Source organism: Camelus ferus, chromosome 20 (assembly GCF_009834535.1).
Source record: "Camelus ferus isolate YT-003-E chromosome 20, BCGSAC_Cfer_1.0, whole genome shotgun sequence".
Classification (NCBI taxonomy): Eukaryota; Metazoa; Chordata; class Mammalia; order Artiodactyla; family Camelidae; genus Camelus; species Camelus ferus.
In genome coordinates, this window is record NC_045715.1 from 20,612,383 (window position 1) to 20,636,906 (window position 24,524).

A 24,524-nucleotide genomic window follows, 5' to 3' on the forward strand; every position below is an offset into this window, starting at 1 on the left:
TCCCATCAGAATCCTGCTTCTCTCCCAGTCTCCCCACCTCACCTCCATCACCATTCATCCAGTCAATCTTCTGATCTTATCAATTCTGCCCCTGAAATATATCCCAATATATCCCAAATTTGTCTACTTCTCTCCATCTTCATGGCTACCACCATCTTCTCTCCAGGATGACTGCATTGCCTCCTAACTGGTGTCCCTGCTTGCAATCTTCCCCACTACAGTCCAGTCTAAACACAGCAGCCATGATGATCTTTTAAAAACATAAATCCAATCACCTGTACCTCATACCTACACCTCTCTCTGTCTCATATGCACACATTCATACATTTACACATACATAGACACCCTCCAAAGTTTCTCATGGTTGAGTAAAATCCAGATGCTTTACCCATCCTTACATGGCCCTGTGTGATCTGGCCCTTGCCCCTCCTCTATGACCTCATTCCCCACCCGTCTCCCACTCTCTCTGTTCCAGCCACACTGGCCTCCTCTCTGTTCCTCAACAGCCCCAGTTCATTTCCACCTTCCGGCCCTTGCAATAGCTATTCCCTTTCCTGGAAAGCTCCTTCCACAAACCTTCACTCAGCCACTCCTATCATTTGGGTCTTAGCTTAAAATGCCACTTACTCAAGAAGGACTTTCCTGACCTTTCCTGTGTCTAAAATAGTTCCCTGCCATTCGTATCATATGACCCTGTCTTATTTCCTCATAGCACTGCTTACTGATTTCATCTTCAGTGTATTTCTTTTCTGCCTTGCCTCACTAGAATGTCAGCTCCATGAGTGCAGGTTCCTTGTCTGACTTGTTAGCCACTATGTCCCTACTGCCTAGAACAGTGCTCAGCACATAGTAAGCACTCAAGTAAGACTCAATTATTAAATGGAGGCTTGGGTGAATAATGGAGTAAAAGCAGAATAAAGCTCAACTTTGGGTTTGTGGCTCAGACTGAACTTACATTTAGAGTCAGGTTTAACTATAGGGTTAAGCATGGAGATGAGTTGATTTCCAGACTAGCTCTAGAAACAGGGTTGGGTTTGTTCAGAGGGTAAGTTTATTTGGGGCTTCATCTATTGAGCTGTGTTTATATTTGAGGTTAGGGTTGAGTTTGAGTTGTGATTTGAGTTGAGGTTAAAGATGGGTTAGGATCAAAGTTGGCATTAAATCCCAGTTTAGCTTTTGAGGCGAAGTTCAACTTTGAGTCTAATGTCAGTTCAACCTCATTTGGAGGGCTCAGAGATTTCACTAGTTCCTCCTCAGAGACCACTGTAGAAACTGTATTTCCCTAAGTTTGGGGCACAAGACTCCAGTCATCACCCCTCCCACCCAGGGAAAGCCCCAAACCAACTGCTGGCCTCCTCAAGAAAGAAACCAAATTTCACACAACCTCCGAAACTGAGATTGAAACCAAGATTGGCCCATCTCAGGGAGCGTCCTTCAGCACATCGCAAACACCCATGACACGGAGCCTCGGCCCAGTTCTTGTCCTTCCTTCTTTTTTCCTCCTCGCCTTCCCTTTTTTGTCCCTCAATGCCCCAGTCTTCCTCTCTGATTGAAGTTTCTCCCTTTCTCTCTATTTCTTACCATTAACGGCAACACCATTTTATATTTTAATACAGCTCAGGTCTCTCAGTCCATCAGCTCCCACCACTGGAGAGGCAGAAAGAGACTGATGGAAGAAAAAGGGACTCCAGAGGAAGGGACACAGGAAAGGAAAGGAGCAGGGACCAAGAGGGAGGCCAACAGTGACAAAAGACACAATGAGGTTAAGAGAAATAAAATGAAACCAAGATACAGATCAAGATATTTAAAAGAGGGATCTGTGGCTATGCGTCTTCCTCTGTCACATTTGGTCAGCCACCAAGACCTGGAGATTTTGCCTAGAAACTCTCCTTTCCACTCTCCTGCTGCTGCCTTGACATAAAGGTAGGCTCCTGTCACTTCCTTGCTGGGTTGTTGCAAAACCCTCCGCACTTCTGGTTTCCCCTCCAGCCCCTCAACTCCCATACCTCAATTTCAGATGTTTTACCCATCCTTACTTTCTCAATTCCTTCTTCGTGTAGCTTCCAGGCTGATTTTTAAAAAATATGCCAATCTGGGTGGGTCCCTCTCTCACTTAAAATTTGTGGTGGCTCCCCATCCTATTTAGAAGGAAATCCAAACCTTCTTTCTTGGTTTTAAACCCCCCAGGATGTGTTCTCAGCTTACCTCCCAAGCCTCATCTCTTCTCCTTCTGTTTGTACCCACTTGCACATGTTAGCACACTTCATACTCTTTTACATCCAGTCTTTGCACCTTCTCTTCCCTCTATCTCGAATGCGTTTCACCGTCTTCTTTCCCTTCATAAGATGCCTGAATCATCTCTCCCCCAGGCCAAGTTCGATGGCTTTTCTATGGGCTGCCGTAAGCCCTCTGTCACAGAATGTATCACACTTTATTGTAATTATCTGATAATTGTGTCTCCTACACTGGTCTTTGGGCTCCCAGAGATCAAGGGACTGTCCTTCATGTTCGTCTCCTCAATGCCTTGTGCAGGTGCTCAATAAATGTTTGTGAAATAGAGAGAAAACCAAAGAGATGGAATGAGAACGAAAAGAACTAATAGGTTAGACTAGTAAGGCATGAAAGACAAAGTTTCAGGGCCTCAAGGAGGGGAAGGAAAATGGAAAAATAACTCATGCACACCCTGAATATCCTGTATGTGCCACCAGACACCAGGACCCTTCAGGAACTTTCTGCCCAGTGTAACAGAGGGAGAGGTTTAGCCTCCATCACCACCATCCTCAGCCCCAGCCCCTCCAAAACCTTCCAAATGAAAGCATAACAAGTAAGAACAATAATAATAATAATTGAGGCAGCCAATTGTTATTTTCTCAGTCTTACAAAACGTGACAAAAATCATCTTTAGAAACCTTCCTTTTTTTTAAACCTGCAACCTACAAGCTAAGCAAAAACTGGCTCATGTTCGAGAATGTTCTTATCAACGTTTTTCATACTAGCTAAAAACTAGAGACCAACGGAATGCCCATCAACAGAAGAATAGATAAGTAAGTTAGAGTATATTCTCATAATAGAATATTGCATCAGAGTGAAATAAAAATTACTACTGCTGCATACAACCATATAGACTAGTCTCACAAATGTAATTTTGAGTGAAAGAAGCCAAACACAGATGAGTACAGTCTACAGGATTTCATTTATATGAAGTTCAAAAGCAGGAAGAACTAGTCTATAGTGACAGAGGTCAGAAAGTGGTTGGTTATCTTTGAAAGATATGAACTGGGAGAGGGTCCGAGAGAAAGTTCTGGGGACCTAAAAATATGTTGCACTGGATGGTGGCTACATGGCTATAAACAGATGAAAAAATTCATCAGGCTATCCACTTAGGAGAAGTGCACCTCACTGTACCTAAGGTCTACATCAATAAAAGGTGGAAATCCTTGATGATTTTACAACAGTGCATTCATTGACATTACATTGATAAGTCCCTTCACTGCCTGCCTCCCCAGCCCAGGTCACCCACCCTTAAGCTCTATCTGTGTGGGATTCTGAAGCCTCCCCTATAGAGAACTTTAGAAGTTGCCACATTCCTTGATCCTGGAGTGTATTTGTGTGGAAGGGACAGGTTATAAGTCTGATCTGTGGGGCCCACCTAAGGGTGGGATGAGGTGGAGGACATCCTTCAGCAGTTAAGACGAAATCTCATCATATGTGAGTTCCTTGCCTCATCCTTGAATAGGATTTTCCAAACCAGGATACTTTTGAGCTCAAAAGGGGGCTCCATGAATATTTCTACCAAGACAACAGGCATAAACCAGGATGTCCCAGGCAGGAGGGTATCTAGTGGAACTTCTTGATGTGAAATCTGCCAGATGAGCTGGAAAATACACATATTGGGACAAGTGTGACTTGAGCCTTTTGGGACAAGGACAGGGGTACCAGAGGAGGAAATGTGCACAGAGAGAAGCCTGTAATCAGCCAAGGGTGCAAAGGTGTTATACATAATCGCTCTTCAGGGAACCAGGCGACCAGCCCACGCCCCAGCTGCTCCCCTTCTCCTCTGAATTTACTGTCCCTTCTCTGGAACTCCTAAGCCTGACCCCACTCCCTGGCCCTCCCAGCCCACGGTTCCCCTGACCCCGACTCCCTTTCCCAGAACTCAGTCGTCTGAGCCCCCAGCCTGCGGTTCTCTCCTAGGCCTCAGCCTTTCCTGCCTTCGACTGAAACAGCAGCATCTTCTAAGCCCTGGGGGCTTCCCCGGGCCCCAGCCCCGGCCTAGAACCCGCCCGCCGCCTGCCACGCTGCCACTGCCGCTTCCTCTATAAAGGGACCCAGGCGTCCGGGCCAAGAGGCCCCACACAGCAGGTGAGACTCTCCCACCCCATCTCCCTGGGCTGCCCGGGCGGGTGGACTCCTTCCCCCGTGGGTTCGGTCCCTCCCCCGTGCCCTGACCCCTCCTGCACCTCCCCGCTGGGCCTTGGTGGGTTTGGTTTTGGTTTGTTCCCTCTCTCTGACTCTATGTGCCAGCCTCTGGCACACGCTGTGTGTTCCTGCCCCATCCCTCTCTCTTCCCTCCCTGCCTGTTTCTCTCTGTCTCCCCCTGCTCACCTCGGGGTTTCCCTGACTGCATCTCGTCCCCTTCTCTGTCTGCCACCCTGTCTCTCAGGGTGGCGGTCTCTGCAGGCAGGAGGCCCGTCTTCCGCATCGTGCCCCGCCCCGCTCACTGTCTCTTTCCCCCGCAGGTTCTCCCCATGACACCACTTGGACGTCTCTACCTCCTGAGGGTGTGCAGCACCCCCCTCCTCCTCCTCCTTCTAGGGCTGCTGCTGGCCCTGCCACCTGAGGCCCAGGTGAGGCAGCAGGAGAACCAGGGCCACAGGGGTGGCCCAGCCCAACCTTGGGCCTTAGATCCTCTCTCAACTCCGTTCTCCCCTAGGGACTCCCACCCTCAGCTGCACGGACTACCCATCAGCAACCCCCGAAGCATTTCGCCCAAGGCACCCTCAAACCTGCTGCTCACCTTGTTGGTAAACACCCACCTGCTCTCCTGGACATGTAGCCCCCAGCCCTCCTCCTACTCGCCTTCAAGGACCCAAGCATCCCCTCCAGCTTTCCCCCATCTTCCCTCACCCCCAAAACAGAGGCATCCCACTCCCTCCGTCCTCCCAACCACCCCCCAGGAACTCAGTCTAGCACCTCCCTCCTCAGGGATTGAGACCTCTGACCCCCAGGGCTCTGACCCCCAGGGCCCTGACCCCCACCCCCTCTGGCTCTTCCTAGGAGACCCGAGCACCCAGGACTTGCTTCGCTGGAAGGCAAACACAGATCGTGCCTTCCTCCGCCATGGCTTCTCTTTGAGCAACAATTCCCTCCTGGTCCCCACCAGTGGCCTCTACTTCGTCTACTCCCAGGTGGTCTTCTCTGGAGAAGGCTGCTTCCCCAAGGCCACCCCCACCCCTCTCTATCTGGCCCACGAGGTCCAGCTCTTCTCCTCCCAGTACCCCTTCCATGTGCCTCTCCTCAGTGCTCAGAAGTCCGTGTGCCCGGGGCCGCAGGGACCTTGGGTGCGCTCGGTGTACCAGGGGGCTGTGTTCCTGCTCACCCGGGGAGACCAGCTATCCACTCACACAGACGGCATCTCCCACCTGCTCCTCAGCCCCAGTAGCGTATTCTTTGGAGCCTTTGCTCTGTAGAAAAATCTGGAAAGAAGAAAATTGGTTTCAAGGCCTTCTCCCCATTTGCCTCCATTCTGACCACTTCAGGGGTCACCATGCCTCTCCTCTGACCATTCCAACAATCTCAAGTCTTCCCCTCTCTCTCAGCACCTGGAGGTTCCAAAGAAGGAATTATCGGCACCCCAGGAGACCACACTCCCTGAATCACCCCGGATGCTCCGTTGAGGATTTCAAGCCTGCGTAGAAATGCCCACCCAGAGCCCTTCACCAGTCCTGCCAGTCTAGGGGGGGTCCTCGCCCTGGACATGGAAGGGGAGGGACACATGAGGGAGCTTGGGGGGATGACTGGAGGCAGGGGGTGGGTTATTTATGAAGGTGAAAAATTAAATTATTTATTTATGGAGGATGGAGAGGAGGGAGTAATAGAGGGACAGAAGAAAGAGAAAAATATGCCCAAGGGATGAAGAGTTGAGAGGGCGTCGTCTTAAGGATGACCTAGGGAGAGAGGAAAAGAAGTGGATCTGAGGGACCAAGGGGGTCTAGAAGGAAGTGAAAGGCTGTTAAGAAGCAGCAACTGCTTGACTGGACAGCCCAGGAGGAAACATCCAACCTCTGATGAAGCCCAATAAACCTCTTTTCTCTGAAATGCTGTCTGCCTGCATCTGTCTGTCTGGGAAGGGAGAATTCTCCAGAAGTCTCGAAGGAATGGTGGGAGGATAGGAATCAGAGGGTTCAGGAGCGGTGCATGTACACAGAGGCCTAAGGGGCTTGGGGGAAATATGGTGGACTCGCGGGGGTGGGGCAGCCAGGTCACTGCAGGGGAAATGAGGATAAGCTGCGAAGACAAAGCAAAGAAGCAGGTCCAAGGTCTGGAGGACTGCGTCAGGGACCCCTGGCAGATACGGCCACGTGGAGATGGTCTGAGGAATGGGGTTTACAGGAGGCCTTTGGGGAGCAGTGACCACACTGAATGGTGTTCAGGACTATGGGGTAGGGTATGAGGACCCTCTGGCAGACAGACATGGCCAGGCAAGAGCCCTGAGAGGTGGGAGAGCCTCCAAGGAGAGGAGGCTGGGGAATTCAGGGGACATTTGAGGAGACATGGTCCCGCACAGGGGCTCCGAGGTCCAGGGCTGTCTCCAGGAATTCTTTGGGGATACATGGGCACACACAGGGACTCTGAGGGGTGGGGACTTCATGCAAAAATCAGAGTCTCACATTCCGTTGGATGCCAAAACTGAAACCAGCACCAGAGTTCTGGTGAGTCCCCCGTCAGAGTGAAAGGAGAAGGCCTGCTCTGGTGGGGTTTGTGATTTCCCAGCGTTGCTTTGACTCCCTCTGGGACTGTCCCAGGCTCATCCCTGTGCTCCTCCCCCAGTCTCTGCAGAGCCTAAGCTCCCCTTCCTCCTATTTCCTTTCCCCTCAAGGAACCGAAATACACATCTAAGGACCCAGTACCCCTTCTCCCACGTTTGCTATTAAGGACTCAGTTTTCTGAAGCCCCTCTCATTTCTAGTTCAACCCCTATAGGAGTCCTGTCTAGAAATCAGAGAGAAATAAGCCACAGACCTTGTCACCAAAGAAATGGAAACAATGGAATTTAGGGTGAGGGGCAGAGGGAAACGAGAGCCCCGTCCGTAGGGCCCCACATACACAGCAGGAACTGGCCCAGTGAGCCCCCTTCAGAATCTGGGTGAGGAGGGTAGGAAGTATCCTTGATGCCTGGGTGTCCCCAACTTTCCAAACCCCCGCCCCCACGATGGAGAAGAAACCAAGACAGAAGGTGTAGGGCCCACTACCGCTTCCTCCAGATGAGCTCATGGGTTTCTCCACCAAGGAAGTTTTCCGCTGGTTGAATGAGAGTCTTTCCCCGCCCTCCTCTCACCCCAGGGCGTATAAATGCAGCTGTCTGCACACCCAGCCAGCAGAAGCTCCCAGAGCGAGGACACCAGGGGACCAGCCAGGAGAGAGAGAAGCAACTCCAGACCCCCCTGGAAACAACCTCTCAGAAAACACACCCCTGACAGGCAGCCGGGCGACTCTCTCTCTAACACACGCTGCCCCAAGGCTCTACCATCTCCCAGCTGGAAGAAAGACCCTTTGAAAAAGACACCATGAGCACTGAAAGCATGATCCGGGACGTGGAGCTGGCAGAGGAGGCGCTCCCCAAGAAGGCAGGGGGCCCCCAGGGCTCCAGAAGGTGCTTGTGCCTCAGCCTCTTTTCCTTCCTCCTTGTCGCAGGAGCCACCACGCTCTTCTGCCTGCTGCACTTTGGGGTAATTGGGCCCCAGAAAGAAGAGGTGAGTGCCTGGATAGCCTTAGCTCATTCTACCACCCAGAGAGAAGTAGGGGGGAAAGAGGGTGAGAGATGGGATGCGGGAAAGAGGTATGCTGATGGGGAGGCATGGGGAGGAAAAACATGGAGAGAGATGGGCAGGCAGAAGGAGATGTGGAGAAAGATGGGGGAAGAGAGAGAAGGACAGGGAAATGGGGTGCCTGGCACCTGGGAGATGCTCTCTAAATATTTGTTGAATGAATGAGCAAGCAGGGATACAGATGTAAAGAGAGATGTGTGAACTGATAAAGGGTGAGGGTAGAGAGATGGAGAAAAAACAAGTGATGTGGACAAAGATGGTGAGATAGAAAGGGATATAGGAGCTATGAAAGAGAGAAGGAAAGGTGTAGACAGGGTGCTTAGCAAGTGGAAAGAACTCAGTGAAAGAGTTATTGAACAGATGGATGATGAAAAAATGAATGAATGGAGAGAGAAGACTAGACACAACAGGGCAGAGAGCACAAACTAGAGAGGCAGCCAGCTGTTTCTCCTTTAAGGGTGACTTGCTCTGATACTAATCCTCCATCTTCTCCTCAACAGCTCATGACTGGCCTCCAGCTCATGAACCCTCTGGCCCAGACCCTCAGTAAGTGTCTCCAAAACCTCTCTCCTAATTCTGGGCTTGGGCAGAGGTGGGGGTTAGTCCTGAGATAGAAGCAGTAGGGGAAATTTAGAGTTTTGGGTTTGAGGGGAGACGGAATGGAGGTCAAAGTAGCGGGATATTTTCTGGGAAGCTGAAGGGTCTCACCTTCTTCTTTCTTCTTTCCTCTTCAGGATCATCTTCTCAAGCCTCAAGAGATAAGCCTGTCGCCCATGTTGTAGGTAAGAGTTCTGAGGCTGTTCCTGGGGGCTGAAGAAGCAGATGGGACGGGGAGGGATAGGGTTTGGGGGCTGAACCCAGGTTGAGGATAGACAGACCCGGGAGACAGTGTGAGAAGGACTCACTGAGCTCAAGGAGAGGGTGGAGGATACCTAGCACTTGAGGGGGAGACTCAGAACCTCATGGCCAGATGGGATGTGGGAAGACAAACAGAGGGGACAGGAACCGGATGTGGGGGGTGGGCAGAACTTGAGGGCCAGGATGTGGAGAGTGGAACTGACAGGGTCACACTGACTTACCCCGCCCTCTTTTTCTCCTTCCTTCCAGCCGACCCCGCTGCCCAGGGGCAGCTGCAGTGGGAGAAGCGGTTTGCCAATACCCTCCTGGCCAATGGTGTGAAGCTGGAAGACAACCAGCTGGTGGTACCGACTGATGGGCTATACCTCATCTACTCCCAGGTCCTCTTCAGTGGCCAGCGCTGCCCCTCCACCCCTGTGTTCCTCACTCACACCATCAGCCGCCTTGCAGTCTCCTACCCAAACAAAGCCAACCTCCTCTCTGCCATCAAGAGCCCTTGCCAGGGGGACACCTCAGAGGAGGCTGAGGCCAAGCCCTGGTACGAGCCCATCTATCTGGGAGGGGTCTTCCAGCTGGAGAAGGATGATCGACTTAGTGCTGAGATCAACATGCCCAACTACCTGGACTTTGCTGAGTCTGGGCAGGTCTACTTCGGGATCATTGCCCTGTGAGGGGGCAGGACATCATCCCCTCCCACCTCAATCCCTTTATTATTTAATCCTTCAGACCCCTCATCCCCTTCTGCTTTAGAAAGAGAACTAGGGGCTGAGGGCTGGGCTCCAAGCTTAAAACTTTAAACAGTAACAACACTTAGAAATTGAGGTTGCAGGAACATGTGGCCTGGACAATGGGGCACTGACCACTACTGAGAATTCAAACGAGGTCTTCCAGAACTCACTGGGGTCCCCAGGTTGGGATTCCTGGATGCAACCTGGGACACCTGGAATGTGGGAGCCAGGGAACCTTGGCTTCTGTCTGGAACACTTCAGAACATCCCATGAGAAGATCTCACCTGGAACTTGACATGAGTGGACTTCAGGCCTTCCTTTCTTCAACTGTTTCCAGACTTCCCTGAGATGGAGGGCCCACCCCCACCCCTAGCAGGGCCAGTTCCCTCTATTTATGTTTGCACTTGTAATTATTTATTATTTATTTATTATTTATTTATTTACTAATGAATGTATTTATTTAGGAGGTCAAGGTGTCCTGGGAGAGCCAGTGTAGGGGTTGCTTTGGCTAAGACATGTTTTCTGTGAAAACGGAGCTGAATTCTAGATTGTTCCCACCTGGCTTCCTAGCCTCTGTGCCTCCTTTTGCTTATGTTTTTTAAAAAACTATTTATCTGATCAAACTGTCTAAATAACGCTGATTTGGTGACTGACTTGTCGCTACATCGCTGAACCTCTGCTCCCCAGGGGAGTTGTGTCTGTAATCGCCCTACTGGTCAGTGGCGAGAAATAAAATGTGCTTAGAAAAGAAGTATGGCCTCTCTCTCTGGGAATTAATTCTGCATCGGCCTCTCCTTGTGAGGAGCATGGGAGCCGCTCCCTGAAGTTCTTTCTTCTCAGGCTTAAGGTCCCTGGACCCAGTTCTCATTATTGGGGTGACTGGGACTCCAGGGACCCTACAGAAAACAAAGTCCTTTGGAATATGCTCCTCCCCCAAGAAAGGAGCCTAAACTTCATTACCTCTCCCTTGGGGCATGGGAATTTCCAACTCTGGGAATTCCTATCCAAGCCGGGGAAATCCTGCAGCTCAGGTGAGATTTCCGTCTGTTTAGGCCTGAGAGAAAGAGCTGGAGAGGGGCCAAATTCACAAACACCTGAGTCACAGCCAAGGGACTTTCAGACACTCAGGCAACTGAGCTCCAAATCGCCTGATCCCACCCCATGTCCCTCCCCTGCCAGCCTTTTCCTAACTGTGCAACCAGAACCAGATATTGAACCCCATCTATCAAAGAGCAGTAGGAACCCTGACCATGTATGGAGCCATGTGAGAACAGAAGACCTAAATAAACTACATCTGAGTACCTAGCAGAGCACCCAGTGAATTCTGGCTTTCTCCCTTTATCCAGCTCCCAGTCTTCTATCCCCTTCCATCCCTTAGCGGAAGGGATTGAAGAGAAAGAAGAAAATAAACAAGGAAGAAGATGTAGGTCAAGGACTTCCATGCCAGCTTGGTCTCACTGATTTTCTTGGCAAAGGATGAGGAGAGGGATGTGAGATGGGAGAAGTGAGAAGAAAAATGCATTCCCTCCATCTTCCCCCCAACACACACCCAGGAAGGCTCTTCTGGACACAAAGATAAATATGGAGTCAGAAATGAAGACTCAGAGAGTTGTAGCCCCACCTCTGGGCTCAGAAGTTGCATTTTCCTTCCTGCCAGGCGGGGAAAACCGTGTGGTGTGCCACAGGGGTGGGGTGACCCACTGGGGTAACCTAGATAGAGCATTGGATTCCTTTCTGCCTCCTCCAGCCCAGGGCTAAACGTTAGTCATGGGGTGAGGGGGCTACTGTCACTCACCCTGGGGCTCCCACCCTTCTTAGAGAAGGGGACCTGAAGGTGAGGGTCTTCACATCCTTCCATCCCATTCTGGACAGGACCAAGTGGCATCAGCTTTTCTTCCTCCCCTTCCTCCCCAGGTTCTCCTTGGTGTCCTTAGGCATTATCCCCACCCCATCTCCCTTTCTTCATCACCCTCCCAATTGTCTCCTTCAGCCTTCTGACTTCATATCCCATGAGCTGTTGGTTCTTCCCTTGGAAGAGAAGAGTTGACTGTGAGATAGTAGCTAATGGAGCCTTCAAGCAATTAGCAGGGGAGAAGTGCTGACTCCTCAGTGCTTCATTATCAGCCCTATTTGGATTTACTCTGCCAGTTGGGCCTTTCTGAGTTGTGCTTGCCTTCCCCTGTAATGACCTCTGTCACTGCTGGTAGGGACCCAAGAGAAAAGAGTGCAGTGTTGAGTCCCAGGGGGGACCATGTGGCCCTGAGAATTAGGATGCTTGGAGATGCTTTGGGATTTGAGAAGGTCCCTTTCCTTCTACCCATCCAAATGGGCCAATGGCGCAAGGCCATTCAGAGGCAGGAGTGGATGGGATCCACAGACCCCCAACCCAGGGAACAGAGGCCATACCAAATGTCATGAACTGTTTCAAGAAACCAGAAAAGAACACACACACAAAATAACCCCAGTATATTTAACCATGACTTGTGTACCCACCCTGAATGAAGACACATTAGCATCTCAGCATCTGTATCGGCAGCACTAAAGCTTTACATTCTTTATTTCCATAAGGCTCAAAATCAGTTTCCCATCACCTACATTTTCCCCACGGCTATGGGGTCCCTGGTGTCTGAGTCCCCAATATCTGGGCTGATTCATTCACACACTCCCACCATGCAGTCGTTTTCCCCAGGACGCCAGCAACCCTCAGCCCACCATCACCGCACCAAAGAAGGTCTTTCCTCTCCTGTAGTCCACCATATCGGGGTGACTGATATTGACGTACACCCTCTCGCCCCTCCGGAGCTGCACCAGGCCACCGAACCCCACGCTCGTATACCAGAGGGGCCCGTACTCGTGCCTCCGGGAGGGGTCCAAGACCGGGGTCACGGTCTCTGCGCCCTCGAGCAGCAGCTCAGGAGTCCCGGATCCGTAGGCACCCCCCGCCCGGTACAGCCGGCTGAGCAGCGTGACCGAGTGGTCCAGGGGGTCCCCGCCGGGAGGGGGCGCCCGGCCCCGGTAGCCGATGTGACAGTAGAGATAATAAAGTCCATCCTGAGGGAGGGCCAGCCCCTCGGCGCCCGAGAACTGCGTCCCGCTCCTCAGAAATGCCTCTTCTTTCTTCGTCTCCCAGCCTAGCCCCTGCCCGGTGGTCCAAGCGCCTGCGGAGAAACGGCCTGTCGGCTCTCGGGGATCCCGAGAGGAGTGACCCAGGCCCGGGACTTTCTGGGATGGTGAGCGGGAACCAGCGGGGGAAGAGGGAGTGGGGGTTGGTGTTGGGGGAGTGGTGCTTTTTAATTCCCGGCAGGAAGCCAGCCGGGCTCGGGGCAGCGGGGTGATGGCGCTCACTCTGCCAGTGTGAGTATTGGCTGGGGACCGAGGGCACCTGGGTGTGCCGTGCAGAGCGCCGTAATGGGAAGATCCAGACCGGGTTTCGCCTCCTCCGGAGGAGAAGCGAGAAACAAGAATGCTGGACAAGCGGAAGGGTGGGCACTAGAGTGGCGGTGGAGCAGGTGGGCAACCGAGCACAGCAATAACAGAGCAGAACTGGCACTCATGGACTGTTCAGGTCTATGAGATCCTTACCAATGAGATGGGCAGCTGGGAGCCTGGGGCTGAGATCTGTTTCTACCTCCTCCTCTGGCTGCTCCTGGGACTCTGGAAGGGGCAAAGGGTCCACAACTGGGGGCAAGGCAGCCACTCACACACAGTCCTCCTAAGAGGACAGGGCACCAGGGCCCAGGGATGGGGCACCTGGATTCATGGAGGAAGAGAGTATCTGGGGATGCAGATGGATGGGAGCTGGGAGCCCCTGAGAGGCAGGAGCCGGGGAGGGGGAGATGGTCTGCTCTTACCCAGTTGCTGCCGGGCCTGTGCCTGTGCGCCTGGGTCAGCAGTCCCTGTTACCTGAGTGGGTGGGGTCACAGTGCCCAGAGTTCAGTCTTAGCTGATACCAACCCCACCCCTCCCATTCCCAACATAGACCCAAACTCTTCCACCAACCCCAGCCTCAACACACACCTCCCTGGAATGGAGAGCAAGCAAGGCATCTGTACTTGGGCAGAGAGACAGAGGCCCGAGTATGTCTTGGAAAGAGAAGAGGAGACAGGCAGACAACCAGTAAAGGGCTTGGAGATATCAGGACACAACAGCATCACAGGAACACGGAGAGAAGACCAGCAAAGAGACAGACAAGACATCCTCACTGAGGACAGCCAAACCAGCTCAGCAGGATGAGGCAAGAAACCCTCAGGCATAACCAGAGGTGAGTGAGCAGCAGCAATTTACAGCCCTTCAAGGATTTGTTGCAGCCACTCACCAGTCCTCCCTGCTCCTGGGGCACCAAAGCCAGCATAGCCAGGACAGTGATAGGCACAGCCAGCAGGAGGGTCACCAGGGAAGTGGCTCCTGCCACAGCCAGCAGGAGGCATCCCTTCCCCTGAGGCCTCCTGCCCCGGCCCTCCAGCCCCAGTGCCCCCATTGAGACTGAGCCAGGGCCAACGCAGGGGGGCTTTCATACCTCAGGGGTGGGGCCACCCCCTCCCCACAGACGCACACACCTGGCTGGGACTTTCCGCACACCCCTGCTCCACTCACCCTGCTTCCTGTTTACCCAGAGCTAGGGTGGGGCAGCTGGATGCTTGGGTTCTCTGAACTGGGGAAGGAGTTGGGGTGAAGAGGCAGGCTTTCAGGGTAGAGCTCAAGGGGGCCTTAGAGATCTTCTGACTCAGTGGGGAGGGAAATTGAGACTCAGGGAGGGAAGGTAGCTTGCAGAAAGTCAGGCAGCTGCAGTGAGAATGCAGAACTCTAGATTTCCAGTGTGGTCTGCATTCTTCTGCACCCCAGAGGTGGGTTCTGGAGGGAGGACTGTATCCCTGAGGTCAAGGGCTGGAATAGGAAGACAGGAACTGGGGTCTTGAGGGGTGGATGTCTAGGTCCCTAAGAAGAACCTATCCCCACATTGGGCTGAGCCCCTCCCATTCCTTTGCTCCTTCCTAGCCCCCAGAGCTAAGTGAGTAAGGCACCAGTCCACAGTGATGACAGCTGAAGGGGGCCTCAGCCTCACCACTGACTGTTAACTCACTGAAGAGGGATGGAAATGGAGTGTTACCTCTCTTGCTACACATAGTGCAGACAGGAGAGTGTTGAGGCACCCACCCCCAGACAGCTTCTCAATCTAGAATGAGCCCCATCCATTTATAGATGCTGGCTAAGTGTTAAGTGAAGAAAGGACAAATAAATGAATGAGTAAGCAAAACAAAGCAGTATGGACCAAATGAATGCTATAGTAGGCAGTGCAGTAGGAGTCGAAGGGAGGAAAAACCAGGACAAGGAAGTTAGAGGTAGTCCCAGATCATCTCTCCTTCTTGATATCTCTGTGTGTTCTGGTAATATTAATAATAATAATGATAATAAAATATAGCTAATATACAAAAAGCATTTGGCGTGTGTCTGCCACAGATCTACACCCTTTATATATAATAACGCTTTTAATCCTGACAAAAACTGAGAGGAAACTGAGGCACATATTGGTTAAGGAATTTGTGGAAGGTCACACAGAAGTGGCAGAGTCAGGATTTGAACCCAGGCAGTCTGGCTCCATGCCCTTAACCACAAGACAGTTTAAGAACTGAGTACTGACCTCAGATTTGTGCATTTCAGTGTATGTAAATCTTGCCTTCCTTACCACCCCAAAAAAAGAAATGGGGAAACAAATACTGAACTCAAGTCAATGATAAGCATCGTAAAGGGTTTAGAGGTAAAATGTACTGATGTTTGCAACTTTGAAAGGTACCAAAAAATGAGATGGATTGATAGACAGGTGATAAAGCAAATATAGAAAAGTACTTATTGTAGAATCTAGGTCGTAGGGATACGTTCACTGTTAAATTCTTTTAATTTTTTCTACGTTTGAACATTTTAATAATAAAACATTTTTAAAAACTGAATATTGTCCTACTATCCTGCATGGGGAACATCGTGAATAGGGGAAGGGGAGAAAATAACAGAAAGTTTCTGAATTTGGAGAAGGAAACGCAAGTACATATGGACCCAGGCACCAGATCTCCTCCCCACGCCTGGCTTTCACATGAGTCCTCAGTCTTCACCCTCCTAAATGACTAGGTGTGCCATCCTCCAGCATCCATCGCCCTCTCCATCACAGTGCTGCTAAGAGGCCTTCATCTGTCCAGAGGGTTTCAGATAGCCACCCTTACTTTTGTGCTTAACATCAGAATGCTGCCCTCTGCAGGAAGCCCACCTGGATTGCCCACACATCCTTTCCCAGCACCAACTTATCATCATCTTTCTGTCCTTGATCTATTAGCAGTGCTCATGTAGATACAGCTCCCTCTGACTCTCCCATTTGTTAATCAGTCAGCCAAGTGTTAGAAACAGCTCCAGAACACCAGGAAGTTACCCTAAATCCACCAGAACTCCCAGTCAGCTGCAGGAGCTGGGGTGTGTGTCCACACACATACACCAGGATCATGAGCTCTCAGCGATGCACCAGGAAAAGGTAATCAGGGAAGGCACCTGGAAGGCATACGTTCACTGGCGATTTGCAGGCTCGGTAGGAAGGCTGGAGCTGCTGGGGTTCACAGGCTAAGTTACAGACTCAGGAGTCTGAAAGGAAAGATGTTGTAACCCTAACCCTCAAAGCCTAACTTCTTCTCCTAACGATGCTGGAGAGTCACCCAGGCTGGGGGAGAAGTTAAACCAGAGGAGGGGCAGGAATGTCTGAGGTGGCAACACATCCCAGGCAGCTCTAGCTGGTCTGGAGCGTGTCCACCCGCAGGCCACAGAGTCTGGGTAAGCTGGAACCCTCACAGGGGAAACCCAGGGAGGGGATGGACATAGCCCAGAGGGAGGAGCAGCTAAGATGAGGGAAGGGAGAGTATGGCTTTGAGGTTCTCTTGACCCTGGAGGAATCCTCTGTCCAGCCTCTGTCTCTGCTCCCCAGAGAAATTTAAAACAACCTACTTCCACTCCCACTGCCCCTCATGACCACCCAAACCCTCCTCTCCACCTGTGCTTCTGCTCCCCCCACCCACACAAACCCCAGCATTCCTCCTGAACCCAGGATGGTCTCAGTTTCCAGACCCTGGTCAGTGCATCTGGCTCTGGGTGAAGTCAGCGACCCCCTCTTCGCCCTCAAACAGGAACCAGTGGTTGCAGGGCAGGAAGTGCCTGAGGGGAAGTTACGGACCCCAGACACACCTCCAGGCCCTACTTCAGCCCCAGCAATATCTGCCCAAGGGAAGCAGCTCTCCACACCAGCCCAGCAGGGCCCCATTCTCCTGAGTTGCTCTGGGGCTGAAGGAGCAGCCCCAGTGGCCAGGTGGCACTGGGCACCGCCCTCCCTGTTTCCCCACCAGTCCCCACACGCCCTACCCTGGCTCCTCCCTCAGCCCCCTCACCAGAACCTAGAACTATCCAGTGCTGGAGAGGGCCCTGTGAACCAGCTGGTCAGCCTGGAGTGGGGGAAAGGAGGTGAGCTCTGGAGCTGGACAGAGCTGGCCTTGAACCCCAGTTCTGCCACTGCTGGGCTGGATGTCCTTGTTACGGGGATTTGCAGTGACAAACAGAAAGCGCCCCATTCAGGGCTGGCACGTAACGAAGGCTCCTCAGCCTGGGAAATGATTGTAACAGAGGGCCCTGAACTTTACAGATGAGGAACTTGGGGCACGTGACTCACCCCAGGCCATTTAGCCTGGAAGAGCAGGGGCCAGGTTTTCTGACCTGCAGGCCAGTCTTCAATTCCCAACCTAGTGATGATTTGTGAGACTCGAGGTAAGGCAGTGCTCTGCCCAGGGAGGGCTGTGGTGCACGGGGAACCGTGGGTAAAAAGTGGTGTGTGTGGTTCATGAGTAGGTGGCCAGGGCCTCTCGGGACCAGAGAGTGCAAGTGGACAAGGGACTTCATGGGGAGGCCCAGAGAGGGCAGGGATGGCAGTGGGAGGCTTCTGAGGGGTGAATGAGGTAACCCGTGAGGGATGGCTACCTCTGGTGGGAAGTGAGGGAATGCAGTCTGGGGTGAAGGATCTCTCAGAGAATCTTCTGCCTCTAACACTGTTGGAGAGAGGAGTTGAGATCCATGGCCAACCAGGAGGATGGGGTGAGCTGAAGAGAAATGGGCTCTTTAATACTCCCCTCTTTTCCCTACAGAGTTATGTCTTTACGAGTATGTGACCTTAGGGCTGGGGGGGCTCCTGCTCCTGGTTTTGGTCATTCTGTCCATCTGCCTGTGTCGGCTTCGTGTGAGAGGTGAGCCCCACCCTTAGCTCCCTCATTTGCTCCTCGCTCCTCGGCCATGCCCCCTGCTACCTGCCCCTCATACCACACCCTTCCTACCACTCTCTCTCCAAGTCTCCACCAATCCTGAGTGAGGAAGGGGGCAGAAGTCTGGTGGGAGAGGGGAGGGGAGAGTGTCCAAAGAGAGAGGCCATGTCTTTGGCCGTGTGAACCACAGGGAAGTTGGCAAGTGAGGAAATGCCTGCTGGGGGTGGGGAGGCGGAGTGAGGGGGCTGGAAGATAGCACAACAGGAGGGCTGAGCTGAGCTTCTTCTTTTCTTCCAGTGAAGAGGCTGGAGAGGAGCTGGGTGAGTCTGCGGGCAGGGAAGTGTGTGATGGGGCCACAAGAGGGGGATGTGAGGGCTGTGGTGGGGGTGGGCAAGAGAAGAGAGAGAAACAGGAGCATGAGAGAGTCAGAGAGGGAATGAGAGAGACACAGGGAAAATAAGAGAGAAACCAAAAGAAAAATAAGAGGGAGAATGAGAGTGAGAGAGACCCAAAGAGAAAAGGGTGGGAGAGAGAGAGAGAGATGGAAAGAGATGGAATCTCCCCTCATGAGGAGGCAATGAGGCAAGAAAGCAGGGGTGGGGGTGGCAAGCACTCAGAAGGAAGGGTTGGGGTTGGTGGGGAGGCTCCTGGGTGACCTCCTGTCAGCGCCTTATGCCCGGGCCCAGTCCCAGCTCCCAGAACAGGAGCTCCACTACGCATCCCTGCTGAGGCTGCCAGAGCGGGAGGGACCTGACCTCCGCAACCAAGAAAGGGAAGACAGAAAGGAGGACCTCAGCACTGACTACGCCTGCATTGTCTAGAACAAACCCACCTGAGCACCCCCAGATGCCTCCCCCACCGCAGGCGGGTGGTCAGGGCCGCCCTGAGTTTCACCCAGTAAAGACCATGATCTCACACATTCTGTGTCTTGGGCTTCTCCATCCCTCTCAAACCCCGGCTCCACATGGCCATCATCAAAGTCTAAGTGACTTACCCTCCCGCCCGCTCTGGGGTCAGATAGGGATTCATTGGGTTAAGAAGGGTGTTGAGGGACCCACGCTCCTCTGAAGGCCAGAAAAGAGAATTTGTCTATGGGCCATTGACAAGTAGGACTAATCATGCCTGAAACTGCATTTCTCAGGCGAATGGGACTTAGCCTCCTGAGCGTGGGAGAGGGAGGTACGTTGAGTCCCAGAATGGTGGTGGTGGGAGGGGGCTCTAGGCAGGAGTGCTGGGAAGCTCCCTTCTTGGGCCAATCCAGGCCCAACTTGGTAGAAGGGAGAGTAAGAGCCAGTCGGGAGAACCCGGAGAGGGGCACATGGGGGCATCTGAAGATGGAGAAGAAATACACAAGACTCATAAGAAGCAGCTAATGGTGAGGCAGAGAGGGATTTATTGGGGTCTCTTGAAGAACACTGGGATTATTGGGGTCTGGAATCACTTATCAGAGGCCATCCAGGGAGGGGCAGTGTGTTCCCAGGTGACAGTGGCCTGATGGAGAGGTGACAGGAGTCGCGCAGCGCTGGAGCCCTCCTCCTCTTCTTGGTCTCTGTCTCCTCCTCCAGGCCTCTCACTGACCCTCTCATCTCTTCAGCCATTGTCCCGGCTCCATTACTCACATTTGCCCTAATAATAGATGGTACTGCCCATGGCCACAGAGAGAAAGCGGAAGGCATAGAATCCATCCCGAAAGAGGAGGGCTGTGCCGGCCACTAGTAGAGGGGGTCCTGCATGTGGGCAAGGGGTGGGGAGCGTTAAGTAAAGGATGCCTGGGGAAGAGGCGTGCACAGGGTCAGGGAGGGACAGAGGGCAGCGGGCCTCAGGAAGGTCTCTCAACTTCTAGAGAGAGTGGAGCCTCCAGACAAGGAGCACCAGACAACTTCTCAGCAACTCATCTTTCTCCATCAGCAGCAGAGTCCCATTCCCTGTTCCAACACCCAGGCCCAGTACCTCCATCTGGCATGTGCTGACTCTGGCATCATGGTCTCAGGTGTCCCAGATGTTCAGCTCAGCCTGGTGGGCACTGAGGAAGCAGGAAGAGGCAAGAGGGGCCAGATGGCCCCTGAACTCTGGGGTCCCATTTCTCACCTTCTTCCCTGGGGCCACTTTGTCCTGGTACCATGTGACAGACCCAGTGGCCATTCTCCCTTGGCTGGCATTGAAGGAACAGGGTAGGGAGGCAGGGGGGCCCTCCTGGGTGTGGATCTCAGGGAGCTGGGACACCCAAAGAACACAGGATCCTGGGGGCAGAGAGAAGACCCAGAGAAACAACCCCCTAGCTACTCCAAAGATAAAAGACAAGAGTGGGAGAGGGTATAGTTCAGTGGTAAAGTGAGTGCTCAGTATGCACGAGGTCCTGGGTTCAGTCCCCAGTACCTCCATTTAAAAAAATAAACAATAAGCCTAATTACCTCCCTGCTAAAACAAAACAAACAAAACTCCAAAAGACAAGAGAGCTTGCAGTAGAATACCCCAGTTGTACCCCTACCCATTAAGGGCCCAGAGGGACAAGTCCTTAGATGCCTCATTAAAACCCTTTTCTCTTTACCAACATAATTTCTTAACATTGCTTATTAAATAGTTTTTCAAATTCTTTCCCATACCAACTCTCACCCTCTCCCATCATTCTCCAGTTACATTCACTAGTAACATTTTGCTGAAACTTAACCTGTCACAGTGAAATTGAAGCTCATTAATGAACGTGGCTGCCTAGTTAAACAATATCATTAATTACATTATTCCAAGTATTATTTTAGTACTAACAGCATTCAGTAGTAGACCACTTTTGCTAATTTTTGTTGTTATTGTTGTTGTTAAAGAGTATTAACTAATTAAATCTCCAGGTGAAGACATGGCTATAATTGATTGAGATCACTGTTTAACTCATTTAAATTGATGAATTAAACCAATTACTAAAATCCTTGATTAAATTCATTAGTTAATGAAATTTACCAGTCATGCTTCTATGTCAGTGATTCTCAAACTTGAGGGCACACTGGCACCACCTGGAGTGATTGTTAAGACAGATTCCAAGTCCCCACTCCCAGCCTTCTTTATTCACTGGGTCTGGAGTGGGTCTTGGGAATTTGCCCCAGATCCCAGCTGATGCTGAAGCTGAGGGTCTGGAGTTCACACTGCATTTAGTTAATGGATCTGTCTGATAATTAAAATCAGGTTCATTAAGAAATAGATTTAATTAGGTCTCCCAAACTGCTAATTTGATCTAGACCCTAGATAATAGGTTTTGTTTAATAGGCTTATTAAACTCATCAAATTAAAACTGACCCCTTTAAAAAAAAATTGACCCCATCCTTCAAGCCCTTCCTTCCTTTTTACTGGTTCTTTAAATTTGATCTCTTCAGGAAGGTGGCTGAGAAGAAAACAATTCTGGGATGGAAGCTGGGGAATGACCCTCCGAGCAGGTGACATGAAGGGAACTGTGAACTGGGGCATCTATATCCAGCCTCCTCCCTCCTCCCAGCCCCACACCCCTCAGGGTCCTAGAAGAAAGCCTTGTCACCTGGATGGACTGTGATAAAGACGAGCAACAGAATCCGGGCCATGTCAGAGGGCGTTCCTGTTGACAAGGGGAACCTGAGCAGTGAGGTCTGGGTGGAGGAAGAATGACCCACTACTTGTGACCAGGCCTTGGGTCACTAGATGGGGGTGGGGGGCTTCCTATAACACACAGGACTCACACATCACTTACCAAGGACTCAACTGCCTAGGACATCGGGCATCAAATGCATGCCTCCCTGAGGAAAGAGGATGTTGCAGACAGCGGTATCTGGGTCGCTAGGAAGTGCGGGCAGCATGTGGGCAGGTTTGAGGGAGAGGGTGGAGCTTAGATGGTTGGTAAGTCAGGATGGGTTGGTGGACAAGTGAGACCAGGAAGTGGTTCCCCCACCTTCTGAGGTTCAAGAAGATCAGCCCCTTACCCAGAATAAGCCTCCAGGAGCCTTTCTGGGCCCAGAGCTAAACTACTTCCCCTCCCCTTGGCTCAACAGTGCCCAAGCCAACCCCATCCATTCCCTTCTGGCCCTCCCCCAGGGCTGCTCTAGAAATCCTATAAATAAGAGGATTAGCTGACGCCATCCATCAGCTGGCGGCTGCAGGGGGTTGCTAGGGACTTTGTCTGGAAGCTGCATTTACATAGCAGTCATCCGGTTTCACTTAGACTGTGTGGACTTGGGTGGACTGGCAGAGAGAGTGCAGCTGATGGAGAAGTTTGGACTCATTCACATTCTGGTCTCCACTAAAGGGATACACCTCTCACAGAGGTCTGCTTTACCTAGTGCATTCTGCACAGATTTATCACCCACTGGTAAATTCACTCATTTTGATTATTTTATTCATTATTTAACTCACATTATTGAGCAATTACAAATGTAGTTTCTAGTTTCTAGAAAATGTAGTTTTCTGTAGTAAAATATATTTTTAAAGACAAAAATGAAAAACATATTGCAATACACAGAACTCCAAGGTTATGGAGGATTAGTACAAGAGTACACCACAAACTCTTGGATACATATTACCCACCTACATGAGATAACACAGCACAAAGAAAAGAAGGATGACGTGTAATGTGCTGGGGGAAACCTGCCCAGCCCTCACTGCACATTTGCTCTCTGGTTCCTTTCACATTAATACATACTCTTTCTGTCCGTGTTTCCAGCTCTCTTTCATAATACAATTGTAGACTGTGCAGTTCCCACCCTTCACTGCAGTGATCTGGAGCCTTTTCCCCCCACATCACAACAACCTTTATTGCCCCAAGAGAAACTCTATTCTTCTTGCTCCATCTGCCCTCCTGTAGGACCAGAGAAAAGGGGCCCTGGAGCCCAGAACATCAACATGCAACATAAAGGGGCTCAACAGGGAAGTAAGCCCCACTGCAGCCGGGTTCCGGGTGCCTGCCTCGCTCATCCTGGGTGAGAACCGGGTCCCCTGTGGAATGCTGGGAGAGCATGGACTGCGAGCCTTTTTTTTTTTTTTGAAGGAGCATTGATTTTATGGGTTTATTTTTTTTAACATTTTTTTTATTGAGTTATAGTCATTTTACAATGTTGTGTCAAATTCCAGTGTAGAGCACAATTTTTCAGTTATGCATGAACATACATACCTTCATTGTCACATTCTCTTTTGCTGTGAGCCGATTTTATGGTTAAGAACGCTGGCTTGGAGTCAGGCTAGATTCAAATGCCAGCTTCCCTACAAACTGATTACATGATCTTGAACAAGTTATTGAGCCTTTCTGAACCACCCAGACAAGCACAGGTACCCCACAATCTGGGGAGGAGTAACAGCCATTCTCCATCAACAGTGGCTGCCTCTTCAGGGCCATCTAAGCAGAGGCTGTGGCACTGAAGTTCCATGGCAAGGCAAGGGCTGCCCCCTGGTGGTCACAGAGCATGGGGCAGCCTGAGGAACCAATACATGGCTTTTCCCAACCGGGCCTTAATTTTAGCTTCTGTCTGTCCATTACCTTGCCTTGTCCTATCCACACCCCATGCCCAGCCCCAGAGAGTAATGTGGAGCGAACATCCCATCTTCATCTTCCCTGGGCTCTCTTTCCCTCACTTCTTGCCTTATCTCCTATATCTTCAACATTCTGCCCGTAACTCTTTTTTGTCTCACTGTCTTTATTATTTTTTACCATTTGTTTCTTCCCTATCTCTCTACCCACATGCCACATCCCTCTAAATATCTTTATCTCTCTCTCTACACACACACACACACACACACGTGTGTGTGTGAGTGCACGTACACATCCGCTTATTCACTAATTCATTCTCTCTTCATATTTCTCCCTTTCTCTTCCCCCACCTCTCTCCACATCTCTTTTTGCTTTCTCATCTTACTCTATGATGTCCCTCCCACCCTTCCCCATCAGCACACCTCTTTCCCCTACTCCATCTCTCACTCCCTTTCTCCCTGATTTCTCTGAGTGGAAGAATGAGCCAACACTGGCAAAGTACTCACCTTTCCCTCTGGGAACTGATCACCCTCCACTGAGAAGCCTTCCCTGACTCTGCCAGGCTGGATGGCTGCGACCACTCCTGGGTGCCCTCAGACTCTCCGTGCAAGGATCCTTTTTTGTTTTTTTTTCTCTATAATATTAGTGGAAGACTTTAACTTACATCTCTCAGAAAGTGGTAAATCAACCTAAAGACATAGAGGAGTGAAACCAGACAATCAACAATTTTGCTCTAATGGAACTATGCAGTATATTAGAATAACTAGAAAAATTAGGAAGTAGACATTGTTTTCAGGTACACAGATAGACATTTAGAAAAAAGAATCAAAATCTATAGAATACAATTGCTGACCAAAATCCATGACAATTGAAGAGTAACAAAAAATATTTATCATATGTTTGGAAAATTTAAAGATGCATTTCTAACATATTTGTAAACTTTAAAAAACCTACTTCTAAATAATTAAAATGCTAAAAGAGAATACAATGGAATTTAAAATATTTTGAATGGAATGACAGGGAAAACACTGCATATCTAAACTGTGGAATGTAGCTAAAACAATTCATGGAAGAAAGTAAATGTGCATATTACAAAAGAAAGTTTGAAAATTAATGAGTTGAACGGATATCTCAAGAAA

General features: G+C 50.9%; 5 protein-coding genes across 7 annotated transcripts; 3 read left to right on the plus strand and 2 right to left on the minus strand.

The window, feature by feature from the left end:
* Positions 1-1,700: 1,700 nt before the first annotated feature.
* On the plus strand, positions 1,701-5,822 carry LTA (lymphotoxin alpha). 3 transcript variants are annotated; one of them, XM_032462647.1, is made up of 4 exons: positions 1,701-1,923; positions 4,195-4,847; positions 4,934-5,024; positions 5,278-5,822. In XM_032462647.1, the coding sequence occupies exons 2-4, from the start codon at positions 4,749-4,751 to the stop codon at positions 5,688-5,690; spliced, it is 603 nt and encodes a 200-aa protein (XP_032318538.1). In that variant the 5' UTR covers positions 1,701-1,923; positions 4,195-4,748; the 3' UTR covers positions 5,691-5,822. The 3 variants fall into 3 exon arrangements, with proteins under 3 accessions (XP_032318538.1, XP_032318537.1, XP_006178814.1); XM_006178752.3 differs by lacking the exon at positions 1,701-1,923 and having other exon boundaries at positions 3,519-4,362; positions 4,740-4,847; XM_032462646.1 differs by lacking the exon at positions 1,701-1,923 and having other exon boundaries at positions 3,518-4,847.
* Positions 5,823-7,596: 1,774 nt separating this feature from the next.
* Positions 7,597-10,256, plus strand: TNF (tumor necrosis factor). The gene is made up of 4 exons (XM_006178751.3): positions 7,597-7,972; positions 8,548-8,593; positions 8,782-8,829; positions 9,155-10,256. Exons 1-4 carry the CDS (start codon positions 7,787-7,789, stop codon positions 9,574-9,576), a joined length of 702 nt encoding a protein of 233 aa, XP_006178813.1. The 5' UTR covers positions 7,597-7,786; the 3' UTR covers positions 9,577-10,256.
* A 1,900-nt stretch (positions 10,257-12,156) lies between these two features.
* Positions 12,157-14,203, minus strand: LTB (lymphotoxin beta). Its single transcript, XM_006178750.3, has 4 exons — positions 13,949-14,203; positions 13,485-13,536; positions 13,216-13,287; positions 12,157-12,791 (listed from the first exon to the last, which is right to left on the minus strand). Exons 1-4 carry the CDS (start codon positions 14,108-14,110, stop codon positions 12,337-12,339), a joined length of 741 nt encoding a protein of 246 aa, XP_006178812.2. The 5' UTR covers positions 14,111-14,203; the 3' UTR covers positions 12,157-12,336.
* Positions 14,204-17,297: 3,094 nt separating this feature from the next.
* Positions 17,298-18,828, plus strand: LST1 (leukocyte specific transcript 1). The gene is made up of 4 exons (XM_032462698.1): positions 17,298-17,421; positions 17,796-17,894; positions 18,207-18,229; positions 18,596-18,828. The coding sequence occupies exons 1-4, from the start codon at positions 17,403-17,405 to the stop codon at positions 18,728-18,730; spliced, it is 276 nt and encodes a 91-aa protein (XP_032318589.1). The 5' UTR covers positions 17,298-17,402; the 3' UTR covers positions 18,731-18,828.
* Positions 18,829-19,282: 454 nt separating this feature from the next.
* On the minus strand, positions 19,283-21,213 carry NCR3 (natural cytotoxicity triggering receptor 3). The gene is given in 3 exon segments (XM_032462699.1): positions 19,283-19,881; positions 19,998-20,080; positions 20,082-21,213. Coding segments are annotated over 3 exon segments (426 nt in total). The 5' UTR covers positions 20,292-21,213; the 3' UTR covers positions 19,283-19,748.
* Positions 21,214-24,524: the final 3,311 nt, after the last annotated feature.

Excerpts from the sequence above, each read along its gene's own strand:
- LST1 (XM_032462698.1), top strand. Across the intron at positions 17,895-18,206 it reads GTGTCGGCTTCGTGTGAGAG|TGAAGAGGCTGGAGAGGAGC; the intron begins GTGAGCCCCACC and ends CTTTTCTTCCAG. Across the intron at positions 18,230-18,595 it reads AGAGGCTGGAGAGGAGCTGG|TCCCAGCTCCCAGAACAGGA; the intron begins GTGAGTCTGCGG and ends GCCCGGGCCCAG.
- TNF (XM_006178751.3), top strand. The coding sequence starts at position 7,787 with ATGAGCACTGAAAGCATGATCCGGGACGTGGAGCTGGCAGAGGAGGCG. Across the intron at positions 8,594-8,781 it reads CCCTCTGGCCCAGACCCTCA|GATCATCTTCTCAAGCCTCA; the intron begins GTAAGTGTCTCC and ends TTTCCTCTTCAG. Across the intron at positions 8,830-9,154 it reads GCCTGTCGCCCATGTTGTAG|CCGACCCCGCTGCCCAGGGG; the intron begins GTAAGAGTTCTG and ends CCTTCCTTCCAG.
- LTA (XM_032462647.1), top strand. The coding sequence starts at position 4,749 with ATGACACCACTTGGACGTCTCTACCTCCTGAGGGTGTGCAGCACCCCC. Across the intron at positions 4,848-4,933 it reads CCCTGCCACCTGAGGCCCAG|GGACTCCCACCCTCAGCTGC; the intron begins GTGAGGCAGCAG and ends GTTCTCCCCTAG. Across the intron at positions 5,025-5,277 it reads ACCTGCTGCTCACCTTGTTG|GAGACCCGAGCACCCAGGAC; the intron begins GTAAACACCCAC and ends GGCTCTTCCTAG.
- LTB (XM_006178750.3), bottom strand. The coding sequence starts at position 14,110 with ATGGGGGCACTGGGGCTGGAGGGCCGGGGCAGGAGGCCTCAGGGGAAG. Across the intron at positions 13,288-13,484 it reads ACAGGCCCGGCAGCAACTGG|AGTCCCAGGAGCAGCCAGAG; the intron begins GTAAGAGCAGAC and ends TGCCCCTTCCAG. Across the intron at positions 12,792-13,215 it reads CCCAGCTGCCCATCTCATTG|GCGCTTGGACCACCGGGCAG; the intron begins GTAAGGATCTCA and ends GTTTCTCCGCAG.